This window comes from Cotesia glomerata, linkage group LG3 (assembly GCF_020080835.1).
Source record: "Cotesia glomerata isolate CgM1 linkage group LG3, MPM_Cglom_v2.3, whole genome shotgun sequence".
Classification (NCBI taxonomy): Eukaryota; Metazoa; Arthropoda; class Insecta; order Hymenoptera; family Braconidae; genus Cotesia; species Cotesia glomerata.
The window spans coordinates 8,865,371-8,892,437 of NC_058160.1; the positions used below are offsets into that span (position 1 = coordinate 8,865,371).

General features: G+C 35.2%; 3 protein-coding genes across 3 annotated transcripts; 2 read left to right on the forward strand and 1 right to left on the reverse strand.

Moving 5' to 3' along the window:
• The first annotated feature begins 193 nt into the window (after positions 1-193).
• Positions 194-15,220, forward strand: LOC123261598 (fatty acid synthase). The gene is made up of 4 exons (XM_044723282.1): positions 194-472; positions 6,253-13,192; positions 13,270-13,506; positions 14,206-15,220. Exons 2-4 carry the CDS (start codon positions 6,323-6,325, stop codon positions 14,305-14,307), a joined length of 7,209 nt encoding a protein of 2,402 aa, XP_044579217.1. The 5' UTR covers positions 194-472; positions 6,253-6,322; the 3' UTR covers positions 14,308-15,220.
• Positions 15,221-16,640: 1,420 nt separating this feature from the next.
• On the reverse strand, positions 16,641-19,068 carry LOC123261254 (2-oxoglutarate and iron-dependent oxygenase domain-containing protein 3-like). Its single transcript, XM_044722818.1, has 5 exons — positions 18,826-19,068; positions 18,319-18,756; positions 18,079-18,232; positions 16,934-17,060; positions 16,641-16,859 (listed from the first exon to the last, which is right to left on the reverse strand). Exons 1-5 carry the CDS (start codon positions 18,933-18,935, stop codon positions 16,705-16,707), a joined length of 984 nt encoding a protein of 327 aa, XP_044578753.1. The 5' UTR covers positions 18,936-19,068; the 3' UTR covers positions 16,641-16,704.
• A 160-nt stretch (positions 19,069-19,228) lies between these two features.
• LOC123261943 (HEAT repeat-containing protein 1) lies at positions 19,229-26,771 on the forward strand. The gene is made up of 2 exons (XM_044723842.1): positions 19,229-19,414; positions 20,466-26,771. Exon 2 carries the CDS (start codon positions 20,473-20,475, stop codon positions 26,740-26,742), a length of 6,270 nt encoding a protein of 2,089 aa, XP_044579777.1. The 5' UTR covers positions 19,229-19,414; positions 20,466-20,472; the 3' UTR covers positions 26,743-26,771.
• The last annotated feature ends 296 nt before the right edge of the window (positions 26,772-27,067 follow it).

A 27,067-nucleotide genomic window follows, 5' to 3' on the forward strand; every position in this document is an offset into this window, starting at 1 on the left:
GGACGTAGCTGCGCGGTCGGTACTTGGTCTTTGATGCGCGGGAGCACGAAGCTATAAAGACGCGCGCACGCGCGTCGGAAAATCTAAACTCCTATTGGTCAGAACCACATGGTCTGATGTCAGACCACGGGGCCGGTCCAATTCAATAATAACGAGATGCCCGCACAACCAAACGCCAGCCAGTCCTTTGAGACAAGCCAGTGAAGTTCTTTCGTAGGAACTTTTCGGCACAACACTGACTAATAAATATTCATTAAACTATATTCAAAACTATTCAACGACTTAAAATACAATCAATTTTAATTTTTAAAATAATTTATTTTATTGAATTTGTTTACTTTTATCAGAGACTCAGGTGCTCTTTCAATTACCGGTGTTATCATTATTACTTAAGCAATTCGTAAATATAATAATTGATAAAAACGGATTTTGTTGTCCATTTGTGAATTCTACTGGATTATCCACGTCTTAGGTGAGTTTTTTACTCCAATTAAAAATAATTAATTAATCCTATTTTTATTATCATAAAAATTATTTATTATTTATCTTAATTTAATTGTTCTTTTTAATACTTAATTTATTTTTTAGAAAAATATTTTCCCTGAAGAAAGCTAATTAATAAAATATTAAATATCAATTATTAATTGATTATCAAGATGATATTAAAAGAAGCATTGTGTACTTGATGTATATTTAATTGGTGAAAAATGAAATATAATATAAGCTGGAGTACTTGGAGCGTCACAAACCAAACGGTAATGCCGTGTGTTGTGTGACGCATCAGTACGTTAGAAATATAGACGCCACTAGAAACTTCCGGTTTTTGGTTGTATTTTATATTATCTCTAAGATTTTTATGCAAATATTATTATACAATATTATTATAATATTATATTATTTTATTGGCTTGGAAGTAACATCAGCGATACATTATTTCCAGCGCAGTAGCAGAGTCTAAGATTTTGTAATTTTAACAATTGAAATTAATGATAGAAAAAGTCTAGGCCACGTGAGTACTTCTATATACGCATAGTATAACCTATATGCATTGTTCATATTCAAAATTATCGAACACCTGAACCTGAAAATAAGTTTTAAACGAACACGCGGAGATCACGTGTTCTTAAGCCTGACCAATTATTCATTAATTATTGCTACTAGACTTTCAATACTCACTTCGATTAATTGTTAATACTTACTGTATGTCATTTTACATTTTTCAACGGTTTCATTTGTCAAGGTCATGGTTGTACATCCTCGCAGGAAGTTAAGGGCGGGTGTTGCATTGTATTACTTTCTTTGGAATTTATCGTTACCATACCGAGTATTTGCAAGTAATATTTATCTTTCCTCTAAGCTGACTTTTGCCACTGCAAAGATTATTTTATTTCTTTGTACTCGATATTATGAGTAACTAATTACACTTCACTTAAAGATTCTTCTAGCCATTTTTAAAAATGCTTAAATTAACAAAATATTTATGAGATAATTATGCAAGTGTCACCTTTTTGACGACCCACAATCAACTATTGCAAGTCAAATTTTTCTTTTAAATTCATATTTAAGTTTTTTTTTTTTTTTTTAATTTCAATTATTCATATTAATTACATTAATATTCGGTTTAAAAATAAAAATTACTCAAAGTTGTTTTTGACTATCAATTATAACTAACAGAATAATTTATTTTTATGCAAATAGTCAATATTTAATTTTTAACAAATTTATTTATTTACAAATATTTTAATTTACAATTTCAATTTACTAAATAAATATCTTACTGATAAAATTACTCTAAAGTTATTTTAAAATATTTACAATAGTAATTTTTTTTTTATCAATAATTTATTTCTATTGAATTTTGTTAATTTAACTTTTTCAAATAAACAAATATTTTTTTTTTTTTTTTTTTTTTTTTTTATTAGCAATATTTAATTGAATTTTTTAAAATGAAAAAAAAAAATTTCCTTAACAATTAGATAATTTTATTAAAAAATTTATTATTCTGATGAACGCGTGATTGATAAAATAATTGAGTTATCAAGAGTGATTCATTAATTGTTTAGTAATTACAATCACATTGATTTTATTATTTTAATCTTTAGGATTTACATAATTTCATTGAACTCTAATTAATTATTAAAAATTAATATCTAATCACCAAATTTAAGTAATTAATTATCATAAAATAAATTTTAACTTATATAAAAAATTTTTTTATACTATCCACTATTTAAAAAAAAAAACTTTGAAAGTAATACAAGCTCCAATGCCTGAAATCACGTGTTCCGATACTTACCAAAAGTAAAATTAAAATAAACACGTGAGTAAAAAATAAAATCATAAAGTCAAGTGAGGAATTAATTTCCAACACTCAACACAATCGAAGTAACCCGATATATTTAATCCTAATGCAAGAAGTTATTGTCGTAGGTACTCATACGATTTGTGTTGGTGACCTGTCGGATTGGAGTTAACACTAAGTGCGACAGCAAGTGCGATATTAAAGTAAAATGATAATTAAGAAGGAAGTAAATCCGCATGAGTTATCGAACGACTCTCAGCTGTTGTCAATTGAACTTGACCTTGTTTCACTCGCATTTTATTTAACACATCAATACATCATCTACTTTTAAATATACCCTTCTATTCGCTATTACTCATTCTATTTACTTATTTATTTATTTATTTTTCCTCTTAATGTTATTCATTACTCTACTCTATATTCCCTCATAAATTAACATTTTAATTATTAATTATCAAGCAATAACATTCGCTTTGATTAAACACGACAGATCCACGACATTAGCACACTATTTAATCAGCTTTTTATTAAGACGCGTGTATCCAATTTCGTCATGATAAAACCTTCAAAATTGATAAATTTTTTTACATATCTTTCAGCTCGCTATCAATATTTGTTTTTTTTTTTCATTTTTTTATTTTTTATTTTATTACAAAGCTTTCATACACGTGGCTCACTTCCCTCACTCTTACCCGGTATATTCTTCACGATAATCCCGATTATCTTTTACGTCTTTTAATATTTTTCTAAAAACCGTCTAATACAGTCGACGCTCTCTGTATTGGACCTCTCTGTATTTGACCACATTCTTCCTCTATATTTGACGATTTTACACAGCTCTTATGGATAAGGACGAGTCAAATACAGAGAATGGTCCTGTACGGACGAGTCAAATACAGAGAGCGTTGACTGTATTTTTAAAGTAAAAATATCAAAAATACTTGCATAAAAATTTTTAATTAAATTTCAAGGACATACATTTAAATTTTACTGATATTTTGTCAAAAAAATTAATTTGTTTCTAAAAAAGAAATTCTAAATTAAAAAAATAGTTTTAAAAAAAATTCTCAAATGAATTTTTGGTAATTATTTACAAATGGGGTCCATGATTTTAATTTTAGTTTTTTTGAACGAAATTTCTATTTGATTTTATTGATATATTTTTTTTTTAATACATAAAAAAATGAACTATTTAAAAAAAAAAGTTGATTATCACAATTTTAACAAATTTTCAAAAAAATTTATAAATTTTTTAGAAAATTGTGATATTCAACTTTTTTTTTTCAATTGTTCGTTTTTTTATGTACTTTTTATCGAAATCTTTATTTTTCTTTCACGACATTTTTATCATAAATTTGCCGTAAAAACAAGCAGAAAAAAAAATAAAGAAATGTTAATTTTTCACCTAGGTATGGCCAAAAATAGGGTGGACCCCACTTGTGAATAATTACCAAATTTTTTTGGATTAGAAATTTTTCTGCTTGAAACAATAAACTTTTTCAAATTTTCTCAGTTGAAAATTTCTCCAAAAAAAAAATTAATTTTTAACAGTGTAAAATTTAGATCTTACACAAAATTATTACCTGACTACAAAAAGTTTCTTCTCGCCTTAAAACCCGGAATTTTCTCATGAAAGATAAGTGCTACGATAAAAATAATGAGGGTCTTTTTTTAAGATAATTAAATTTCCTACAAAAAAAAATCTCTTACACTTTTTTCATAATTCCAATATTTCTCACAATTAAAATTTAAATAAAATCTAATGTAAAATTTGAATTTATTAACTTAAAAAACTTATGCAAAAAATCTAATCTTTAGATTAATTAATCGCTTATTAATAAGCCAATCAAACTCGGTAGTAAAAATTTAATCTCGGAATTTTACCGAGTAACAACATTAATGTCAGCTAAAATAACTGCTTACGACTTAATTCTTTTGGCGCAGCACTAAGACATTATTTGAATTTTTTGTTATTTAAGTAATTGTCGATTAAAATAATCTCAACAAAATGATGCAATTACTATATTTTTTGGAAAATATTATTATAAAATAATACTTGATTTTTTGTATTCTTACTGCGGGTTGTTATATTATTATATGATCCGCGTATTTTTTGTGATAACGGTTGTATCAATTGGAATCGTGATCATGCGATCGTGTGTTTTTGCATCGTATAAATGTCACTGAACATTAAGTAACTATTTTATTAAACATATCAACGTTAGGAAAAATTATTGTTATCTTTATTTATTATTTTTTATTTATTCAAAAGGTCGATGTGATTGACACAAGCGTGAGCGTAATTTGAATTTTTATCACTAGTCATTTTGACATTGTTTATCTTTTATGGAAATTTTGAATTTTTTATTGTTTAAATATTTACTTTTTAATCTTCTATTCAATTGCGCATTTTTTATTTTATTTAAAAATTTTTTTTCACTTATATTTAGCATTTATATGATCCAATTACGTGCCGGTTAATCGGATCATTAAAAACGCTGGCTCTTTGAACTATTAAATAATATTTAAAACTCAAAGTGTCAACGGCAGCTCAATTACTTGCTCCCAGCTCGAGGTCACGGCTATTACGACGTACAGTTTAATTGAGTAATCGCAATTGGATTTTATTTTAACAATAAGTTAAACCTATTTTATGCAATTACTTCGAGAAAAGACAAACAAGTTTTGTTTACCAGTTAGGTTTTTTTTTTTTTTTTTTTTTTTTTTTTAATAATTCTATTTGTCAGTCACTTTTAACAGCCGGCTGTTTTGTTACTCTAAAATATTTTTATTAAATAGATAAGAATTTTATAATGAAGGGGTAAATATTTAATTAGTTAATTGTTTGTAATTTAATTAAAAAAAAATACTTTTGAAGTAAAATAAGAATTATTATAAATTTTGTGAAAGTTAAATTTATTTTTTAATCATTTTTCCAGTAAAAAAATTTTCGATTAATTATTTACTCGCACTTAATTTATTAAGTAATTACGAGATTTTTTTTTTTTTTTTTTTTTTTTTTTTTTTTTTTTTTTTATAAATACAATTAATTAATTTCATTAACATTTTTGCAACTTTAAATATCGTCCAATATTTTTATTTTATAAATTATTAAATTCAATCAAATTTTGAAACTAATTTTTTGACTTTTTGCAAAATATTTGACTTTAAATAAAAAAGTAAATTAAGCTTACATTTTCCGTATTTTTAAATTAATAAAAAGCGTCAAAATAAACTCCATAAAATTAACAAATTCATTATTTTAATAATTTATAATTAAAAATTTAATTTAATCAAATTTTATGAAAAAACTGTATTTAAAATTTTTTATTAAAAAAAAAAGTAATTTTTTAATTATTTTATTGATAGTTCAGCTATTAAAAAATTAAATTTAAAATATCAAACATTAAATAGATAGATAGATAGATTTATTTAATATTGTACAACAGTAAGAACTGCTTTTTACAATTTTTTAATCACAGTAATTTTATATTAATCTGTATCTTAATACATACTTAAAGCTCTGATTCTACACCACTTTTATTTAAATATTTCATATTGTCGTTAATATCACTTTTTACTAGATTTAAAATTAAAAATTTTTACATTGTTTTAAATTACATTAAATATTAAATATTCTTCCAAACTTTTTCTCTAACTATTAATAATTAATTTTTAAAAAGACTAAAATTAATAAAAAGTATCAAAAGGAACTTCATAAAATAAATAAATCAATTATTTTAATAATTTATAATAAAAAATTTAATTTAATCAAAAAAATCTATTTAAAATTTTTTATAAAAAAAAAGTAATTTTTAAATTATTTTCTTAATTTTTCAGCTATCAAAAAATTAAATTAACTTTATATTTAAATATTAAATATTCTTCCAAACTTTTTCCTATAAAAAAAAAAAAAAAAAACTAAAACTAAAAATCTCTTTCTTTTCCAGCCTGCTGTCCACGAGGTTAAAACGTCAGATAAATCACCCAGAAGCTCACTCTTGATCAAAAATCTCTAAAATGCCAGCAAGATTTGAAGGAGTAAACAACCCAATGATGCGCGACCAAACGATTCCAAACGGGGTATCCCACTCAGCAGACAACGAGATAGTAATCACCGGATTTTCCGGTCGTTTGCCAGAATCAGAGAACATCGAGGAGTTCAAGCGAAACCTCTTCGATGGCATAGACATGGTAACAGACGACGAGCGGCGATGGCCGCGAGGCTTGCACGGGTTGCCCGCCCGAACAGGGAAGCTGAAAGACCTGGCATCATTCGACGCGACTTTCTTCGGAGTGCACGCGAAGCAAGCAACCGTAATGGACCCGCAGCTGCGAATGCTCCTAGAGCTGACCCACGAAGCCATCATCGACGCAGGAATCAACCCAGCGGAGATCCGCGGCTCCAAAACTGGAGTCTTCGTCGGGGTATCAGACTCAGAGTCCGACGAGTTCTGGACCGCGGACCCAGACATGGTCAACGGGTACGGCTTGACCGGGTGCTGCCGCGCCATGTTCCCCAACAGAATCTCCTACACCTTCGACTTGACCGGTCCATCCTTCGCAGTGGACACCGCATGTTCCTCATCTCTGTACGCGATGCACCAAGCGGTTATGTCCATGGAGACCGGACTCTGCGACGCAGCCATCGTCGCCGGAGTCAACCTAGTCCTGAAGCCCACTAGCTCCCTGCAGTTCCACCGCTTGAGCATGTTGTCACCCGACGGCAAGTGCAAGGCCTTTGACGCCTCCGGAAACGGCTACGTCCGAGCAGAAGCAGCAGTTGTAATTTATTTACAGAAAGCCAGAGACGCAAGGAGAGTCTACGCGACAGTCGTCGGCTCCAGGATCAACGTCGACGGTAATAAATCCGAGGGAATCACTTACCCTTCCGGAAACATGCAGAACAAATTGATGAAGGAGCTCTACGAGGAGTCTAAAATTGATCCCAGAGACGTCGTCTACGTAGAAGCTCACGGAACCGGGACTAAAGTTGGAGATCCCCAGGAAGTAAACTCAATTGCGAACTTGTTTTGCAAGAACCGAAGCTCTCCGCTGCTCATGGGGTCAGTAAAGTCTAACATGGGTCACTCTGAGCCAGCTAGTGGACTCTGTTCAATTGCTAAGATGCTGATTGCTATGGAAGCTGGAATAATTCCAGCAAATTTACACTTTAATTCTCCCAATCCTGACATTGCGGCTCTGAATGACGGGAGAATTCAGGTTGTTGATAAACCTACGCTCTGGAATGGAGGATTAATAGGAGTAAATTCCTTCGGTTTTGGAGGAGCTAACGCTCATATTATTTTAAGAAGCAATCCAAAGCCCAAAATTCCACCGGTATTGAATGTAGAAGTTCCCAAGATTGTTGGAGTATCTGGTAGGTCAACAGAAGCTTGCGATCTTTTCTTAGAAAAGGTCAGAGAGCAGCAAAAAGATGATGAATTTGTTGCGTTAGTACACAGTATTCATAATAAAAATATTGTTGGACATAATTACCGAGGGTTCCAAATTTTGGGAAGTGAAGTTAAGGAGATTGATGAGTATCATTCGACCCAGGAAAAGCGACCTATTTGGTACGTCTTTTCAGGAATGGGAACTCAGTGGGCTGGAATGGGAAAACAATTGATGGGAATAGAAGTTTTCCAGCGCAGTTTGCGTCGGTGCGCAGAAGCCCTCAAGCCGGAAGGTGTTGACCTGTTAAATTTAATTTTGAACGGGACTGACGAGACTTTTGAGAGTGTTTTAAACAGCTTTGTGTCGATCGCTGCGATCCAGGTGGCTTTGGTGGATGTTTTGACACTGATGGGCATCCAGCCGGACGGAATTGTCGGACACTCTGTAGGAGAGTTAGGTTGCGCGTACGCTGATGGAACTTTCACCCCCGAGCAAACTGTCCTTGCGGCTTACTGGAGAGGAAAGAGCATTCAGGATTCTCAATTGCCACCCGGAGGAATGGCTGCTGTTGGTCTGAGCTGGGAAGACGCTGCTAAAAAGTGTCCTGCTGATATTTCACCAGCTTGTCACAACTCCGCTGACTCTGTTACTGTTTCAGGACCCGTTGAGTCTATCAAGAAGTTTGTTGAAGACCTCAAGGCTGAAGGAGTCTTCGCGAAGATCGTCAACAGCTCCGGAGTCGCCTTCCACTCTAAATACATCGCCTCAGCAGGTCCTAAATTGAGGACAGTCTTGGAGAAAATAATCACCAGTCCCAAGCAAAGAACTTCAAGGTGGATCTCTTCTTCAATTCCGGAGTCAGCCTGGGGAACTCCTTTGGCGCAACTCAGCTCTCCAGCGTACCACGTCAACAACCTTCTCTCTCCAGTGCTCTTCCAGGAAGCATTAAAACACGTGCCTGAAAATGCAATCACTGTTGAAATAGCACCGCACTGTTTGCTCCAAGCGATTCTCAGACGCTCTTTGGCTCCAACAGTGACCAACGTCGGCTTGCACAAAAAGGATCACTCCAACAACCTCGAGTTCTTCTTGACCAACGTCGGCAAGCTTTACATCTCTGGTGCTCAGCCGGATTTCAGCAAACTTTACCCACCGGTAAGCTTCCCAGTTGGCCGAGGAACGCCCATGATGAATTCTATCATCGGCTGGGACCACTCTGTCCAGTGGGAGGTCGCTGATTTTTCTGGAAAAACTGCGGGCTCTGGAGAAACTGTCGTAGAGATTGACTTATCAAAAGAAGAACACGCTCACATTGCTGGACACACCATTGACGGAAGAGTTTTATTCCCCGCTACCGGGTACTTGACAATTGTCTGGAAAACATTCGCAAAACTCCATGGGAAAGATTTTGAAAAAACTCCAGTTATTTTGGAAGACGTTCAGTTCCACCGGGCGACAATTATGCCCAAAGAAGGTCCAGTGAGATTTTTAATCAACATATTTGAGGGAACAGGTGCTTTTGAAATTTGCGAGGGCGGATCTCCAGCAGTAACTGGTAAAATCCGCGAGTCAGAAAACATCCAGAAGGACCAGCTTAATTTGCCAGTACCTACAGTCAAGAGCGAGTCTGACTTACTGAACCTGACCACCGGAGACGTCTACAAGGACCTGAGACTCCGCGGGTATGATTACAACGGAATCTTCCAGGGAATAAAATCGTCAGACAATCGTGGAACTGTTGGAGAACTTGCTTGGGTTAAAAACTGGATTTCATTTATGGACTGCATGCTACAGTTCAGTATCTTGGGAAAAGACACCAAGGATTTGTACCTTCCAACGCGGCTCCAGTACGCTGCAATTAATCCAGTAGCTCATCTAGAGGCCGCTGAAGCTCTGGAAGAAGAATCAGGCTTTCCGGTGTACTCCTACCCCGATATCAGTATTATCAAGGCAGGTGGTGTTGAGTTAAGAGGTATGAAAGCTTCCCTAGCTCCCAGAAGACAGCAAACTCAGTCAGCTCCCAAACACGAGCGATATGTCTTCATTCCGTATGAAAATGCTCAGACACTCGTTGAAGATCCTACTAAAGCTCGCACTCATGCTTTGACTGTCTTATTGGAGACCATTGTTGAGAACCTGGGAGTCATGAAGGTCAAAGGAGTTGAAGCCGCGGGAGAACGAAGCGCAGAAGCTCTTCTGGCTCCTTCTGTGGTAGACATCTTGCTCAGCGAACCAGCGTTAAGTGTTGATATGCAAGTCGCTGCTACTTCTCCAGAAAACTACACTGCTAATTTAGAGCAGTGGGATATTAAAACAGTCGCCAAGGATCTGACTAAGACTCCGGTGGGTCAGGACCTTCACTTTGTCATCGGTGCGGACATCCTCAGCAATGGAAACGCTTCAGGTCTTGCTAATTTGGTAGCTTCTATCAAACCAGGCGGTTTTGTCATCTTGGAAGAAACTGGAACGCCTCAAAAGTCTTACCTGAAAAACTCTGGACTGGTTTTAGCAGCCAGTCAATCTTCTCCAGGAAAATCTTACCTTCTGTTGAAGAAAATTGAAGACACTTCTGAGCCGATAATCATCCAGATAACCGAAAAGAACTTCTCGTGGTTGGAAGGTGTGAAAGCTGCGTTAAAAAAATCCGAGACTGAGAACCAGAAAATTTTACTAGTGTCTCAAGGTGAAGAACTTTTGGGTCTTATTGGACTGATGACTTGCATCCGTAGGGAAGCAGGAGGCCAGAATGCACGCTACGTCTTCATCCAGGACAAGAACGCTCCGAAGTTCGCGTTGTCGAATTCCTTCTACTCGTCACAATTGAACAAACAGCTGACTTCAAACGTCCTGAAGGGAAACCAGTGGGGAAGCTACCGTCATCTGCGCATGGACTCTCAAACAGATGTGTCTTCTCTTCAAGTAGAGCATGCTTACATCAACGCGCTCACTAGAGGTGACTTGAACAGTCTCAGGTGGATAGAAGGCCCCCTGAGTTTCTACCAACCAGAAAAGTACCCCGACAGTGAGCTCTGCCACGTCTACTACGCGCCTCTGAACTTCCGAGACATCATGCTGGCCACAGGAAAGCTTCCACCCGACGCACTTCCAGGAGATCTAGCTGGCCAGGACTGTATTTTAGGTCTTGAGTTCGCGGGTCGCGACAGCAAAGGCACCAGAGTCATGGGAATGGTCGCTGCCCGAGGATTAGCCACTACTGTGCTAGCTGACCCAGGATTTATGTGGGAAATTCCTGAAAAATGGAGCCTTGAAGAAGCTGCTACAATTCCTGTCTGCTACGCGACCAGTTACTACGCTTTGTTCGTCCGAGGAAGGCTCCAGCCTGGAGAAAGTGTCCTGATCCACGCTGGATCCGGTGGAGTTGGTCAAGCAAGTATTGCAATTGCCCTCCACGCTGGCTGCAAAGTATTCACCACGGTAGGTTCTCAGGACAAGAGAGACTTCCTGAAGAAGACTTTCCCCCAGCTGACCGACCGCAACATTGGGAACTCCCGAGACACCAGCTTCGAGCAGTTGATTCTTACTGAGACCAAGGGCAGAGGAGTCGACGTCGTCCTGAATTCTCTTGCTGAAGAAAAACTCCAGGCGTCTGTCAGGTGTCTCGCCAAGGACGGGCGCTTCCTGGAGATTGGCAAGTTCGATTTAAGTAACAATACTGGTCTAGGAATGGCCTTCTTCCTCAAGAACACCAGCTTCCACGGAATCCTCCTGGACGCGCTCTTCGGAACCGACTCTATCGAGAAGAAAGAAGTCGTCAGACTGGTCTCCGAGGGAATCGCCAACGGAGCAGTCAGACCTTTACCTGCTACAGTCTTCTCCGAGCAGCAGATCGAGCAAGGGTTCAGATACATGGCTTCAGGAAAGCACATAGGAAAAGTTTTACTGAAGATCAGAGACGAGGAGACTCGCGGAGTCGCTCAGCCTGGACCTAAGACAGTTGCTGCTATTCCAAGGACCTACATGAACCCAGACAAGAGTTACGTTCTCGTTGGAGGTCTAGGAGGCTTCGGACTGGAGCTTGCTAACTGGCTGATCACTCGCGGTGCCAAGTATATTGTCTTGACCTCTAGGTCTGGAATCAGAACCGGGTATCAGTCGGTTTGTGTCCGTCGCTGGAGAGAAATGGGCATCAATGTTTTTATATCCACTGCTGATGTCACCACGCTCCAGGGTGCTGAGAAACTGATTAAGGAGTCCAGCAAGCACGTTCCTGTTGGAGGAATATTCAATTTAGCAGCTGTCTTGAAAGACGCGTTGATTGAGAACCAGGAAGAAGCGCATTTCAAAGCCGTTGCGCTTCCTAAAGTCGATGGTACTAAGAGCTTAGACACTGCCTCGAGGAAAATGTGTCCTGCGCTGGACTACTTTGTTGTATTCTCTTCTGTTTCTTGTGGAAGAGGTAACGCTGGTCAGACTAACTATGGATTGGCTAACTCTGCTATGGAGAGGATCTGCGAGCAGCGGCAGGCTATTGGACTCCCTGGACTTGCTATTCAGTGGGGAGCTATTGGAGATGTGGGTCTTATTCTTGAGACCATGGGTAATAATGAAACTGAAGTTGGAGGAACTTTACCCCAGAGGATGTCCAGTTGTCTGGCTACCATGGACACGTTCTTGCAGCAGCCACACCCGGTCCTTGCTTCCATGGTGCTTGCTGACAAACACAAGCATGGAGACGCTGGCAGCCAGGTCAGTATCTTGGAAGCAGTTGGGCATATTTTGGGAATCAAGGATGTAAAGACTGTCAACAAGTCTAGTAGTTTAGCTGACCTGGGTATGGATTCGCTGATGGGAACTGAGATCAAGCAGACGCTGGAGAGAAACTTCGATTTAGTTTTGTCTGCTCAGGAAATTAGAGGACTCACTTTTGCTAAGCTCGCTGCTCTTGCTAACGGTGGAGAGGAAGTTACTTCAAGAAGCAACTCTCCAGGAAAACTTGGCTCGCCCAAGAGTCCAGATCAGGAAGAAGACTCCCTGCTGTTCCAGTGCTCAGGGTCGGAGATTGTCCCGCATGAAGCGGTCTTGAGACTGAACAGCGATGACATCACCGGGCAGCCGATCTTCTTCGTTCATGCTATTGAAGGTACTATCTCCAACATGAAAGGCCTGGCTGTCATGTTCAAGAGACCTGTCTATGGACTCCAGTGCATCAAAGACGCGCCTCTGGACTCCATGGAGAACTTGTCACATTTTTATGTCTCGCAAATTAAAAAGATCCAGAAGAAAGGGCCTTACACTCTGATTGGATACTCATACGGTGCTTGTGTTGCTTTTGAAATGGCCTTGCAACTGGAGAGTCAGGGAGAAACTGTCACGCTTAATTTGATTGATGGATCTCCGGAGTTTGTTAACAAACACAGCGAAAGCATTGGAAAAAATGCTACGCAATCTGGGTCTACTTTGCAGAGCGATGGAGAACGTAAAGCACTTGCTTTCTTTGTAAGACAATTGAATGCTGATGTCAACTTTATTAAGGTAGGTTTTTTTTTTATTTATTATGATTGAGGTCTTTATTAATTTTTATTGATTTTTTATTTTTTATGTTTTTTTAGGCGTATGCTACACTCAGAGAAATTGACAGCCATGAAGAAATGATGGAAAAAATGCTGGAACTTATTGGACCAACACCTTTTGAAGGCGAGGACATCAAAGATGCTAGTTTATTATTTTATAAAAAATTGTATGCTGTTAATAAGTACAGACCATCCGGTAAATTCAATGGTGATGTTACTCTTATTAAATCAACAGACAGCTTTATGTCACTCAGTCGTGATTATGGACTTACTGAGGTAAATTTTTTTTTTTTATTTATTATAATTAATAAATTAAAAAATTTTTTTTTGATATTCAATGTTCAATTTTAATAATAATAACTATTATTATTATTATTATTATTAACTTAAAAGTTTTAACAATAATAAAAGTTTCGAAAATGCTGTATCTTTAGATACATAATTAAGAAATTACCTTGTATCTTGTGAACTAGTGACATTTTTAAAGATATAAGTTCATTCCGATGTTACCATCATCGAGACCTTTCATTTGAGTGCCCACATCAATTTTTCATGAATTTTATATATTTATATATATTATATATATGTATATATGAAAAATATATCAAAATGCATGTGGGTACTCAAATGAAAGCTCTTGATGAGTGTAACGTCGGGGTGGGCTTATATTTTTAAAAACATCAATAGTTAAGAAAGTATAGTGCAATTTAACAAAAGTCATTATTTAGTAAGGTAAAAGCCTCAATAGATATCATGTACCAGTATATGATCACTCCATGAATTTGTATATCTATATTCACAAATATATGTATACAAATGCATGAGGTGATCATATACTGGAACATGATCATCTATTGGGGCTTTTACCTTAAAGCAACATTGTATTTGTTTATATTTCACAATTCACTGCAGTCACATAGTGACTGCAAGGTTGCTAGTTATTATTATTAATAAAAATAATTATTTTTTTTACAGTACTGTAGTCAAAGTGTAAAAGTAGAAGAAGTATATGGTAACCACAGAACAATAATGACGGGTGATAGTCTAAAAAAAATGGCTGAGATATTGAACGCATAAATGAGAATGTCAATAAGTAACAAACGTACATCATTCCTAAACAAAAAAAATGAAACTAAAGAAAAAATTTCTCACTAATAATAGATATATATATATATATTTATTTAATTATATAAATAATGATTGAAAACTGTCAGCTACAATCCTCGTGTATAAAATCTATTTCTGGGAGAGTCTCCTCATGAAGAAAAAAGCCATTTTATAGATTAAGCTCATTGATTATTTTTATTATTGTAATAATTTTTTTTAAATCATCTACACAAAAGAAATCAGCATTTAAATGTACTAATTGAAGCTGGTGCAATGTACGATCAAAGCGTGTCTATACGGCGTTTGGATGTCACTCAGTGGACAGAATGGCATTCTCAAGCTGTATGGAACGCCATATTTATTACTATTAACGCCATATCTCATGAGAGTATCGAGGATCACACAATAATTGTAGGAAATAAAAAAAATGAATCATTAAATATTAATTAATAATAATTAATAACTTTAGATATTATTTATTATTAAAAATATTAAATTGATAATCGTTTTTTAAAATATATTGAATTGTTCAATTGTAAGTTAACGTTAAAGTTTGTAATATACTTCTGTAAAATGTAAAAAATATTTCTTTATATTTTTTTAAAAGCATTTCTTGATCTTTATATATATTATGATGCATTCGTCTTCATTATGTTGTGATTTAGCTTAATTATAATCTTTTTAAATGTCTGTTGTTATTAGCAGGTGTTCTTAAACATATGTGACTAATTTTTCATTACATACTATTATCACTACTACATAATATTACTCTAAATAAAGATTAATTAATACTGTAATTGTAAGACACGATTGGGACACATGCCACAATTTTATGGTCGTAATTTTAAGTTTAATTATTAAATAAAACAATGTTCCAATTTTCCATCACTTTTTTTATTTTTTTATCCTATTTTTTCTTAACTACTAAAGTAACAATTTAATTAAGATTTTATTACTATTAATTTCGTATTTAATTAGCAATTAAAAAAAAAAAAACAAAAAAAAATAGTACAGTGCGCGTCATTGATTCATACCGGTTAAAAATTTTTTGGTAAAATAGAAAAATCAAAATTTCGACATCTGTAAATAAAGAAATCAATAAAAGGAAAATCTTTATAAGCATCAATTTAAACAAAATTGAAAAAATAAATAACTCAAAATATCAATCACGATTAAAAAAGAAATTAAAAATATCAGTAATTAAAAATAATTACACATCTTCATACACATGTCAATTTTTCAAATGGTTATTTTATTTTTCTGTTTCTGCTTTATTTTATAAAATTCTTTGTTTACAGTCAAAAATAAGCGCCCACGACGTAAGAAAAAATTATAATCAAATATTAAAAAAAATAATATTAAAAACAAAATTATAACAGAATGCAAAATTGTAGGGAACATATACAACGTCAGTCTGAAGAAATACACACGCTATTTTAAAAATGTCTAGGTTATTTTTTGGAGCGCGGGAAATTCCGCCGTTGTCTAATCCGAGACCTCCTGGAGAACCGACTCCGTAAACCATTATGAGTAGCTAACTCTGATAAACACGACACTCGTTATTTAAGAATTGTCTAGGTTATTTTTTGGAGCGCGGAGAATTTCGCCGCTGCCTGATCCGCAACCTTCTGGAGAACCGACTCCGTAAGCATCCAAGGGTTGTAGTCGAGGGCTCTCGAGCATTATAGAAGTTTTGTTTTAATTTTTTATAACCTTATAAATTGCAAGCAATTATATATTTAATTGTATTTTTATTTTAATTTATGAATTTATAGAAATCAAAATTTACAGATGTCTAAAATTACGGGTTTCTAAATTTGCTAGTTTATATTTATAGATGTCTATTGTTTAAGAGTTCGCATGTTAATAACTGTCAATATTTTTATAAATATAAATAAATATTCAAATGTCTTTTTACTGACTTGTCTGAATTCAGTTCATTTTATTTTATTCAATGTTTATATTTATATTTGATAAATTTTAAAATTATCCAATTATATTGTTGTCTTTTTTTTTTAATATTATAAATTTACTATTATTTATTTTGTAAAGTGTAATTATTTTAATTACTAATATTTTTAATTTCTATTTTAATCGTGATTGATATTTTGAGTTATTTATTTTCAGTGCATTATTTTTTCAATTTTGTTTAAATTGATGCTTATAAAGATTTTCCTTTTATTGATTTCTTTATTTACAGATGTCGAAATTTTGATTTTTCTATTTTACCAAAAAATTTTTAACCGGTATGAATGAATGACGCGCACTGTACATTCAATTTTTTAAAAATTACTTTTTTATCCTTAACTTATAAATATCAAGGTAACAAATTTTATCAATACTGATGGGTTGGATTATTTTTAAAATTCACGTACGTTTTTTGGAAGTTTTTAAACTTGGATCTGCTATCGCGGCCGCGGGATTACACGTGAATGAAACCGTAAGTGCAAATCGCGTTCCCGAGGTCACGGGTTCTACTGCGTGAAGGTTCTCGCCTCCAGACGTAAACATTGACACTCTGCCTGTTTAATTATTCACTCGTAAGTATTTAATCCAATTAAATAAATGAATATTTTAAAGAATCTAAATATATTACCTTTACGAGGTTCGACTGTAGAGTTGACATTATTGTCATCAATGAATACAAACCTCCCACCATCGAAATCTCGGCCAAAGTCATTTAGATACAATAGAGACGTGTAATGAAAGTGTTCGTATGTTTCCTAGGAAAATTTTTCTCATTAAAAATCAATCATTATTCATTAACAATCATTAATGATTTTAAAATCAGCAGATTAGTATTTTTTTATTTTATTAAAAAAAATTTTTTACTTTAAAAATATTTTTTTTTAATTTTATTAATAGTTTATTTATTGTAAATTTCACTAAATTTAATTTTGTTTCTAAATTTATTAACAATAATTAATTGATTACAAACCAATCATTGTTTATTAACAATTATCAATGATATTAAAGTCAGCAGGTTAATTTTTTTTTGTTTTATTAAAAAAAAAAATTTTTATCTTGAAAATATTTTTTAAAAATTTTATTTAGTTTTTTTTTTCTAAATTTCTCCAAATTTAATTTTTTTTCTAAATTTATTCATAATAATTAATTTATTAAAAATCAATCATTGTTTATTAACAATTATTGATTTTAAAGTCAGAAGGTGAATTTTTTTTTTATATTATTTAAAAAAAAAAAATTTTTTTCTTTGAAAATATTAAAAAAAAATTTTATTTATAGTTTGTTTATTTTAAATTTCTCTAAATTTTATTTTTTTTCTAAATTTTTTTATGATTAATTCGTTAAAAAAAAAAATCCTAAATATTCTCAGATATCTGTTAATTTGATTTAATTACTTTTTTTTTTGTTTTATTAAATAAAATTTTCTATTTAAAAAATATTTTTAAAAAATTGCATTAATAGTTTTTTTTTAATTTCTCTTAATATGTTTTTTTAAAATTACTTTTTCAATAATTAATTTATTTAAAAAAAGTTCTAAATATTTTCAGATATCTGTTAATTTTATTTAATTATTTTTTTTTTTTATTTAATTAAACCAAATTTTCTATTTAAAAAATATTTATAAAAAATTGCATTAAAATTTTTTTTTTAATTTATCTAAATATGTTTTTTTTTAAATTATTTTTTCAATAATTAATTTATTTAAAAAAATCCTAAAAATCATCAAATGTCTGCTAATTTCAGTATCATAATAATAATCATAAAAAAATGAACCTTATCAATATGAGGGTGCCAATACTCATCATGAACAGTTTTGGCAGAGACGTTGGCCATCCGCGAAAAAAAGGTGGGTTTTGTTAAATAAATTTTATCTGCATCAACTCCAAAGTGATGAGCAACAGCATGCTGAATCTTAGTCTTGACAACCCTGTAATTAAATTTCTCAATGAATTTCCCCTACATTTATATTAACATAAAGATCATCAATCATCATATCAAAAAAAGTAGACTTTCTTATAAATAGCAAAATCAGCAGGATTAAATATTTTAGCAGCTTGCTCGAGCGAGTAAACATCAATAAACTTCTTCCCCTTGCTAAGCGCTCCGCTGTGAAGGTCCAGTATGCTAGCTCCGCCGTCAGATCCGCCTAGATTGATTCCATTCAAGGCTATTTTGTACAGCACCTCAGTTTCGGTGTTAGAAACTAGCTTATCAGTGACGACACGGCCGCATTTTTCTGGTACGCAGCCTGGATACGTGGCTAGCTCAGCTTTGTAGTCATTAGCACAATCTAGATTTTGAGTTCTACTCAATAGAATGTCTTTCTGCCGTGCAAATGACACCTCTTTGCCACGTTTGCTGTTGTACCAGACAATCAGCAGGACTCCCAGGATCAGGACACAGCGAGACCAGACTTTCTGATAAGGAAATGACACTCTTGGTCCAAATTTCCTTAAAAATTAATTTTTTAATTAAAAAAAATTAATTTTAATATTTTTTTTTAACTAATTTTCTACTCACGGTTCTACTGGAACATCCTGATCCTGTTGTTGATCCTGACTGTATTTTTTCGCCTCGGTTTTACTTCCTTTACCTTCTCTCTGTCGCACTTTTTTTTCTTCCTGCGTCATTTTTTGTTTTTTATTTTTTTTATTTTTGCGGACGGATTTCGGTAAGTGACGTTTCGTTTGACAGTTCGTTGACACTTATTTATAAATCATCACATAACCTCCCGCTCTTATTTATCGGCTTTTTTGAGTGTTTCTCGAGTTACAGTGCCTCTAGTGGCGAATGAAATTTTACGCCGCTAGAGGCGCAGAAACTCGTCTTTTTGTCAAATAATAATAAATTTGAATCTGTATTACCAACAAGGTATTTTTTCAATCTAATTTTAAGAATACTACTAATTTTAATGTCTAAAATATCACGTTTTCTTTTTTCATACAATGGAACACGTGTGTTAATTTACCGCATGAAACGCAATAAATATTAAAAGTAATAACGTATAATTACGTTAAATAATAATTGTTAATTAATTTTAATCCAATTAACTGAAAATAATTTTGTCTCAATTATTTTATTAAAGTAAACAATTGTTACTTTTTTAAAGGTAAATTTTTGGTTATGTTTACTGGTGGTGATTATTAATTTTTAAATTTAAATACAAATAAATAATAATTTAAAGTGAAATAAAAAAAAATTAGCCGATATTCGACAATTTGTTTATTTTTCTTGAAAAATAAACTAAGTTTAATAAATTATTTTTAAAAAAATTGCATTTGTAACTTTGGAGCCATCTAAAGATGGAATTTTTTCAATAAATGTTTTTGTGTATAAATTAATTGTTAAAAAACTTCTAAAAATTATCAAGTGGCTCGATTTCAGTATTATTATATAAATTTTAATTTTATTCTAATTAATTACATGATAATGAATTCGAGAGACATCTGACAATTTTTGAGAATTTTTTTAACAAATAAATTATAATAAAAAAAATTTCAGGAGTAGAAGTTGAAAAAAATCTTGAGTAAAATTTTTTTTTTTTTTTATAATTTATATTATTAAAAGAATAAGCGAAATTTTGTGGCCAGGATAGTCATGTGATAAAATCAGTTTTATTTTAATGAAATTTGATGTCATTGCCAAAGTCTTAACTTGAATTTGTGCCTTTTCAAGGTTTCATACCATTCTCACTAATAGTCAATTTATTATAATAAGTATTGAGGCTGCATTTGAAAATGCTCTATCTCTAGATACATAATTAAGAAATGACCTTATATCTTGTGAATTATTGACATTTTTAAAGATATAAGCTCATCTCGACATTACACTCATTGAGACCTTTCATTTGAGTATCCACATCAATTTTATTTATATATATATATATATATATATATATATATCAAAATGCATGTGGGTACTCAAATAAAAGCTCTTGATAAGTGTAACATCGGGATGAGCTTATATCTTTAAAAACGTCAATAGTTAAAAAGGACAGTGCAATTTAACAAAATTCATTATTCAATAAAGCAAAATTTTATTTATTTATAGTTACAAGCCACGGCAGTCACATAGTGACTGCAAGGTTGTTAGTTGATTTTTTATAAAAATTTGAAGAATTTTTTAGATGCCTGATAATTTGAGTATCATTTAATTTCTAGCTAAAAAATGGCGACATCACTAGCAGCCCAACTAAAAAAACTCGAGGTTCCGCAGACGTCGTTGCTTCTCCAAGACAAAAAGCGCCCGAGTTTATTATTCGACCCAAAGGAAGCTGCGAATCTCGATCTAGAAAAAGTCTTCAAAATTGGTAGGAGTGGCTTTGACGAGCTTCTAAAACAATCAGCTGTCTTCCAGCAGTTCGAATCAATATTCTTTTCCTCAAGCTCGCTGAAATTCGAGCGAGCAGTCCACTCATCACAGGAGAACAAAAAACTCGACGCGGTAATCAACAATTTTCTAATTTACCTCTCACCTTATTTTCTACTCCATACCGCGCACAAAACCTTGGAGTGGTTAATCCGTAGGTTCCGAATCCACGAGCACAACCAGGACCAATTTATAATGTTAATCTTACCGTATCACGACACCAGGATTTTCGCACGAGCGCTGCAGCTAGTAGACTTGACAAACCCGACCAACAAGTGGCACTGGCTTGAGCCGATCCAGAAACCCGGAGTTCCACTGTCTTCCCTTGCAGTGGTGAACCGGTTGGCGTGCGACAACAGTTTTCTGAACTTACTCTGCTCCCACGTGTGCACTGCGACGGAAGTCTACGGAGTAGAATCTCACCGGCTGAGTACTTTGTACTCCTTCTACGCGACGAGAGTCATCGGAGCTCTGGAGCGGTCTGAAAAAATCACCGAGGTTCAAGTAAGTCATTTACTCCCAGTACTTTTGCATGGACTCAACAGTTCCGTTGTAGACTTAATCGCGAGTACTTACATGGTTCTCACACAATTATGGACCAAAGCGCGCCTTGATGATCGGACAATGAAATCTTTGCTAGCTAAAGCTCTCAAACGCCCACCTCACGAGCTAAGAAATGAAGTATTGATGCTCGTTTACTACGTCTACGACACGCCTCATCATTCTTTCACAGTAGTTTCGGATAAAATAATAAACCGCGTCGTCAACAAATCGTGGTTCTGCGAAGAGACCACCAAAATTCGAAGTACCAAAATTGATACTTCTAAATTTTTAATTCTTCTGACCGAGAGCGCCATCAAAATAGTGGTAAAAAATCCAGTTGAGGTTGAAGAAGTCAAAACATTTGTGATGAGTATTTTTGAGAAAATTAATTTTAAAGACAAAGAAATCGATACTATTCTAAAAACCACTTTAAAGCCGAGTTTAGTCTCAGGAACGCTTTCTATGGCTGGTAAAGAATTTTTGAGTCAGCTGTTCAAAGCTATTGAGACCCGGTACCCGGTGTGCTTCGACGAGTACCTCAAAAACTTGATGGAAAAGAGCGAAAACGATCTAGAAGCCAAGAGTGTCCTTCAATTTCTGACATCCTGGCACTCGGGAACGAGAGACACCAAAAAATCAATGGAGATTTTGAGCAGATTGTTCCACTACAGCGCTGACCAGAGAGTCCTGGCCTTGAACACTCTCTCTACAGAGACTCTGCACATCAGCGATGGGTTCCAGGAACTGTTAAACAACGCCCTGCTCCAAAGATTCAACGACGAAGATGTCAGAGTTGTCAAAGCGCTTTTGGACTTTCCGGTGGAGCGGCTGCAGAGTTTGTTTTCCACCGAAGTTCTGGTGGACAATTTGATGATTCTATTGTCGCAGTGTCACACAGCGAAGCGCCACACCCTGGCCAGTCCAGCGTTGAAAATTTTACTTGAAGTCTGGGATGAGGGAGACGACACCAGCATTTTCATCGCGACTCTGCCGTATTTATTCCCGAGCTGCGGCGAAGAAATTACACTAGCGTTGCAAATTCTTAATTCAGAATTCGCTAATAAGAATAAGTTATTGCAAAAGGTGAAGGAAAATTTAGGGCCTCATATACTCGCGAAAGATCCGGTAGTTTCTGGAATAACCGCGGAAGAAATCGGGTCAACTGCTTTTCACAATATGATCAATTGGGAATTGATACCTCCTACTGAGAATATTTTGTCTACCATGAAATTGTCTGACAATGTCGACGCTACAGCTGTGTTCTTCAATTTGATGCTTCTCGGGTCCGTTGTTAGGGTTCCAGTTAAGAAATTGCCACCAAAAACAGCGCTGGAAGTTATTGAAATGGTCGCTAAAATGATAAAACAGTACCCCAAGGTTCAGGTTATGCCTGGGTACAATCAATTAAACGGGCAAAACATCCACGAAGCGCTAAAAATGACTTCCAAAGAAATCCTACCACTCCAAGCTGGTACCGGTGTCCTGGAACAAGTCCACAGACGCTTTGATCTCCAGTCAAAGTTGAATTTAGATTTTGAAAACGATCCCGAAAACGCTAATCTTATTTTACGGACCCTCGAGATCCTGTTCGATGGCATGGCTTCGTCTATTCACAAAGCTCACTACTCTTGGTGCGTAAAATTATTTTTCCAACGTCACTTTTCTTCAGCGTCAGACTTACTGCGCTTTTTGTCCCAATTTTTCGTTAAACCTGTAGCGCCTCAAACCTCATTTCACTGTTTACAAATCGCTTTGGCAGTTTTGTCGCACTCTGATTCATTCCAGTGGATTCACCAGGACAAGACCTTCATCGCTAATCTACTAATCGCTTTAGCAAGACCGAATCCAAGATGTCGCGAAGCAGCGTTGACTATTTTAAAGCGTATCACTCAGACCTTCAACATCTCCATGGAGGGAGCTTCAGTTCTTCTGAACCAAATCTCCAACCGAGAATCTGAAATTTTACTAGACCCCGAGCAGCTTCAAGTCGTTCTCTACCTCACATTATCTCCAGACCCAGCTATCAAGTCCCAGTTCAAAGAAACTGAATGGGAAAAGCTTCAAGACACCCGAGAATTTTTGTTCAACATAATTCTAGACGACAACGTACCAATTCACACCTCAGCCCAGCTCCTGGAAGTGCTAATTTTCGTAAACGGACCAAAAGTGCTTCAAGAACTTGCTCCCAAAGGCGTGAGACTGCTCAAGCAGCTGAAGGAGTTCCCAGATAAATTCTTCACCAAATTAGCGCTCAGCAATATCTTGCAGAGGTTCGAGAGCAGCACAGCAGAAGCTCTGAAGCAAGAATACGCCTGGAAGCTGTTCGACCAAGCAATTGTCACTCACCGAGTCGAAATTCCCTGGAAAGACAAGCAGAAGTCTCCCAGTATTGTCATCTTGAAGCAAATTGACCAGAGCTTCTACGACAAAGTCAGCAAAGTTGTCCCGGGGCTTGAAAAAAAAATAATTGGCAAGCTCGTGGACATTGTAGCTGACTGCGAGGTCGGTAGCATCGTTACAGCAGCCACCCGGGTGGTCAAGAGAATCCAGATCGACGCCCAGCTGATAGTAGATGAGCTCAGGGCGATGAAAGAAGCCAAGCTGCCTGAAGAAGACACTTCCAAGTTGACTCCAGCGCAGAGACGGCGATCTCAGCGCATGAAGCGCATCCACTTACGACCGGAGATCATCAACACCCGCGAGTGGAGGCGTGGAATTACTGTGCTAGAATTCATCCAGCGGGCTGATAATCAGGAGCTGAATGTCAACAATCAGGAGCTTTTATTGCCAGTTTTGTTTGAACTTCTTCGACTGTGTATTGCCTTTGAAGAGCAGAGTCCTCTTGAGTACACCAACCAGCTGCTGCTTTCTGCGATTAATTACTTGTCCTCCAAAGGACTACCCATTCCAGATCCTCATCAGCAAGTAGATCTTATTTCTCAGTGCATAAGAATTTCCCAGAACCCTGGAACTCATCATCACGCTCTGCTGGTTCTGGTGGAACTATTCAAAGTTGCTGATATTTCAACAGCTCTGCACAACATCATGCCCATCTTCACTTTCATGGGAAGCTCTGTTCTTCGTCAAGACGACGCTTATTCAATTCAGATTATTTCCAAGACCATCGAGACTGTTGTGCCGATTATTAATGCTAATAATGATGAAACTCACGCCTGTGAAATTCTCAGAATTTTTGTTATTTCTCTACCGGATATTCCTGAGCACAGAAGAATTCCAATTTTTACCAAGCTACTGCAGCTTTTGGATAATCATCTCCACTTGTTCTACCTTCTGACTTTTGAAAGTCATGTTTTAATCCAAGGAAAAGATTCTCAGCTGCAACAAACTTCATCACAGAGGCTTGAATTCGCGCTTAGTATTTCTCAAGAGTTTCCCGTTAAAACTCTGATCGACGTCTGTGTTAAATTGGTCGAGTTTATGAAGATTCTGCCAGTGGAGATAAAAGAGAACCAAAGACAGCACATTGTTTTTCCAAAAAATTACATTTTTGACGTCAGTAAAAATTCTCCTAAGCAATTAAGACACTACAGATACACAATTGTCCTATTTTTGAGCGTACTTTTGTCTTCTCAGGATTTTGTTGACAAAGTAGCGCTCTTGAGCGACAAAAGTCTCTCCAAAATCAGACCTTTGTGTGAAAAATTGATTGTGGAACTGATAGTCATCATCCAGAGCGCGTCTAAGAGTGCAGACTCGGCTCAAGGCAAGCCGACGGAAAAATACTGGAAAGTGCTTTTGCACAACTTGTACGACATTTTGTCAGCAGTGAACAGTTTTCTGCCAAGTGAAGTCTTTGTAATGAGCGTAGAGAAGCTGATCAACCATAATTTGCTCACAGTAAGACGCAAAATTCTGGAATTACTCAACGCGCGGCTCCAGCAGCGCAAGTTTGCAGAAGAAAATCGCACAAAGCTGATGACTTTGGTGAAACCTTTGATGGAGATAGTCGGCAAGCATGGAAAAATGCTGAGCCAAGAAATGGAAGTCGTTCAGCAAACAGCTCTCATTACTCTGAAGCTCCTGGCCAAGCTATTGGCTTTTGAACACCCTGAAGAGTTCAAGCCAGTTTTGATACTCACCACCAAGTACATGAGCGCGAAAGAAGGACCGTTGTTAGGATCTGTTGTGCTCTGCGTCGCGGAACTCAGCAGTGCGATGAAAATCCACGCGATTTCATTGTTGAGCAAATTTATGCCTGGGATAATTAAGCTTGTGAAGACTCACTGTCATCAAGAGTCTCCTGATATTGTTGTGATTAGTATAATCAGTGCGCTGCAGAAAATCGTCGATTCCTTCGCAAGATTCTTGTCCAGCTATCTTGACGAACTTCTTCCCGAATTATGCAGGCTTAATATTCTTTACACAGACCCAGATCATCCAAAAATAGGAATTGTTGTTTCTAAACTCAAAGCGACTTGTCAGAAAATTTCTTCAGACGTCAGATTGTCGCCATTGTTGCACACAACTGGAGAAGTTTATGATTCTGTGATTAAGAGGCAGAACTACGCGCTAATCCCGCCTCTGATGACCATTTTGTCGAACGCCTTTGCAGGCTTAACGCGTGTAACTTTAAAAGGGGTTAAAAGCGAACTAACTTCGTTTTTCTTGAAGTTTTTGGAGTTCCGCGAGAAGATAGGAACTAATGACGCCATGGAGACTGATGATGAACAAAATGAAGTCGCTAAAAGGATTTATATGGTTGAAGAAAGCGTAAGCAAAGCTTTGATAGCCTGGGTGCTGAAATTTGACGTTGAGACCCTTAAAGATTTTTACAGAAAAGAGCTGCTGCCTTGGACCAGAAGAGACTTTGAGCTCAAGTGCAGGAAGATTATCTTCTACAGGTTGTCTTCGAATGTCATGGACGGAATCAACGAATTGTCCGAGTCTTTGCCTGAGTCTTCTGCCAAGGCCTTGACACAGTTGGTCTCTGCTGTACCGAACTTCATGCTGCCGCTAGCGGCGCCACTGCTCAAAGACAACAACTTGAAAGTCAATCCGCTAGGTGACGACACTTTCCAGGAGGAGTTCTCCCGTGTTGAAGTCACGGAGGCCATTTTGTCGACGCTGAAGAAGATTTTTAAGATTGTTCCGAGTAATGCTATTAACTCGGAGTGGTTTGATATTTTGATACAGCCGATTGTGGACCAGATTGAGAATGTCATGGGAAGCAAAGAAGAGTTTGAGGTCAGGGCTAAGGAGCTGATTGTTCCCTGTGTGGCGTATTTTGCTGCTGCTACCCCAGATGCTGCTATTCATAAGAAGATTATTTACCAGACGTTGCTCAAGACTCAGCATAAAGATTCTCATGTTCGCAGCACCGCGCTAAATGCTGTTGTAGAAATTGCCAGGAAACTACAGGAAGACTTCATGCCCTTCTTGCCGGAAACTGTGCCCTTCCTCGCGGAACTGCTGGAGGATGGAGAGAAACAAGTCGAGAAGGCCACTTTGGAAGCTGTTAGAACTTTGGAAGATATTCTTGGAGAACCGCTGCAGAAATATTTCTAATTTTGTAATTGCAAATTTATTTTATTGAAGATTAATTAATAAATTTGGTTATTTAGAAAAAAAAATAGTTTATTTATAACTTAAATACAATTTCTTATTCGAAATACATTTATATAGTTTTTTTTTATAATACAAATAGATTACATAAAAAAAATAGCCCAAATTTAATTGTCAGTTTTTACATTAAGTAGTAAAAAAAATATAAGGTGATTTATGGGTTTATAAAATTTTGTGGAAAATTATATTACGTATCGAACTTTGACAGTTTTTATTTGTTTAAATAAATGGACGCAATATCACGCGGTTAATATTAAATCAACTAGTT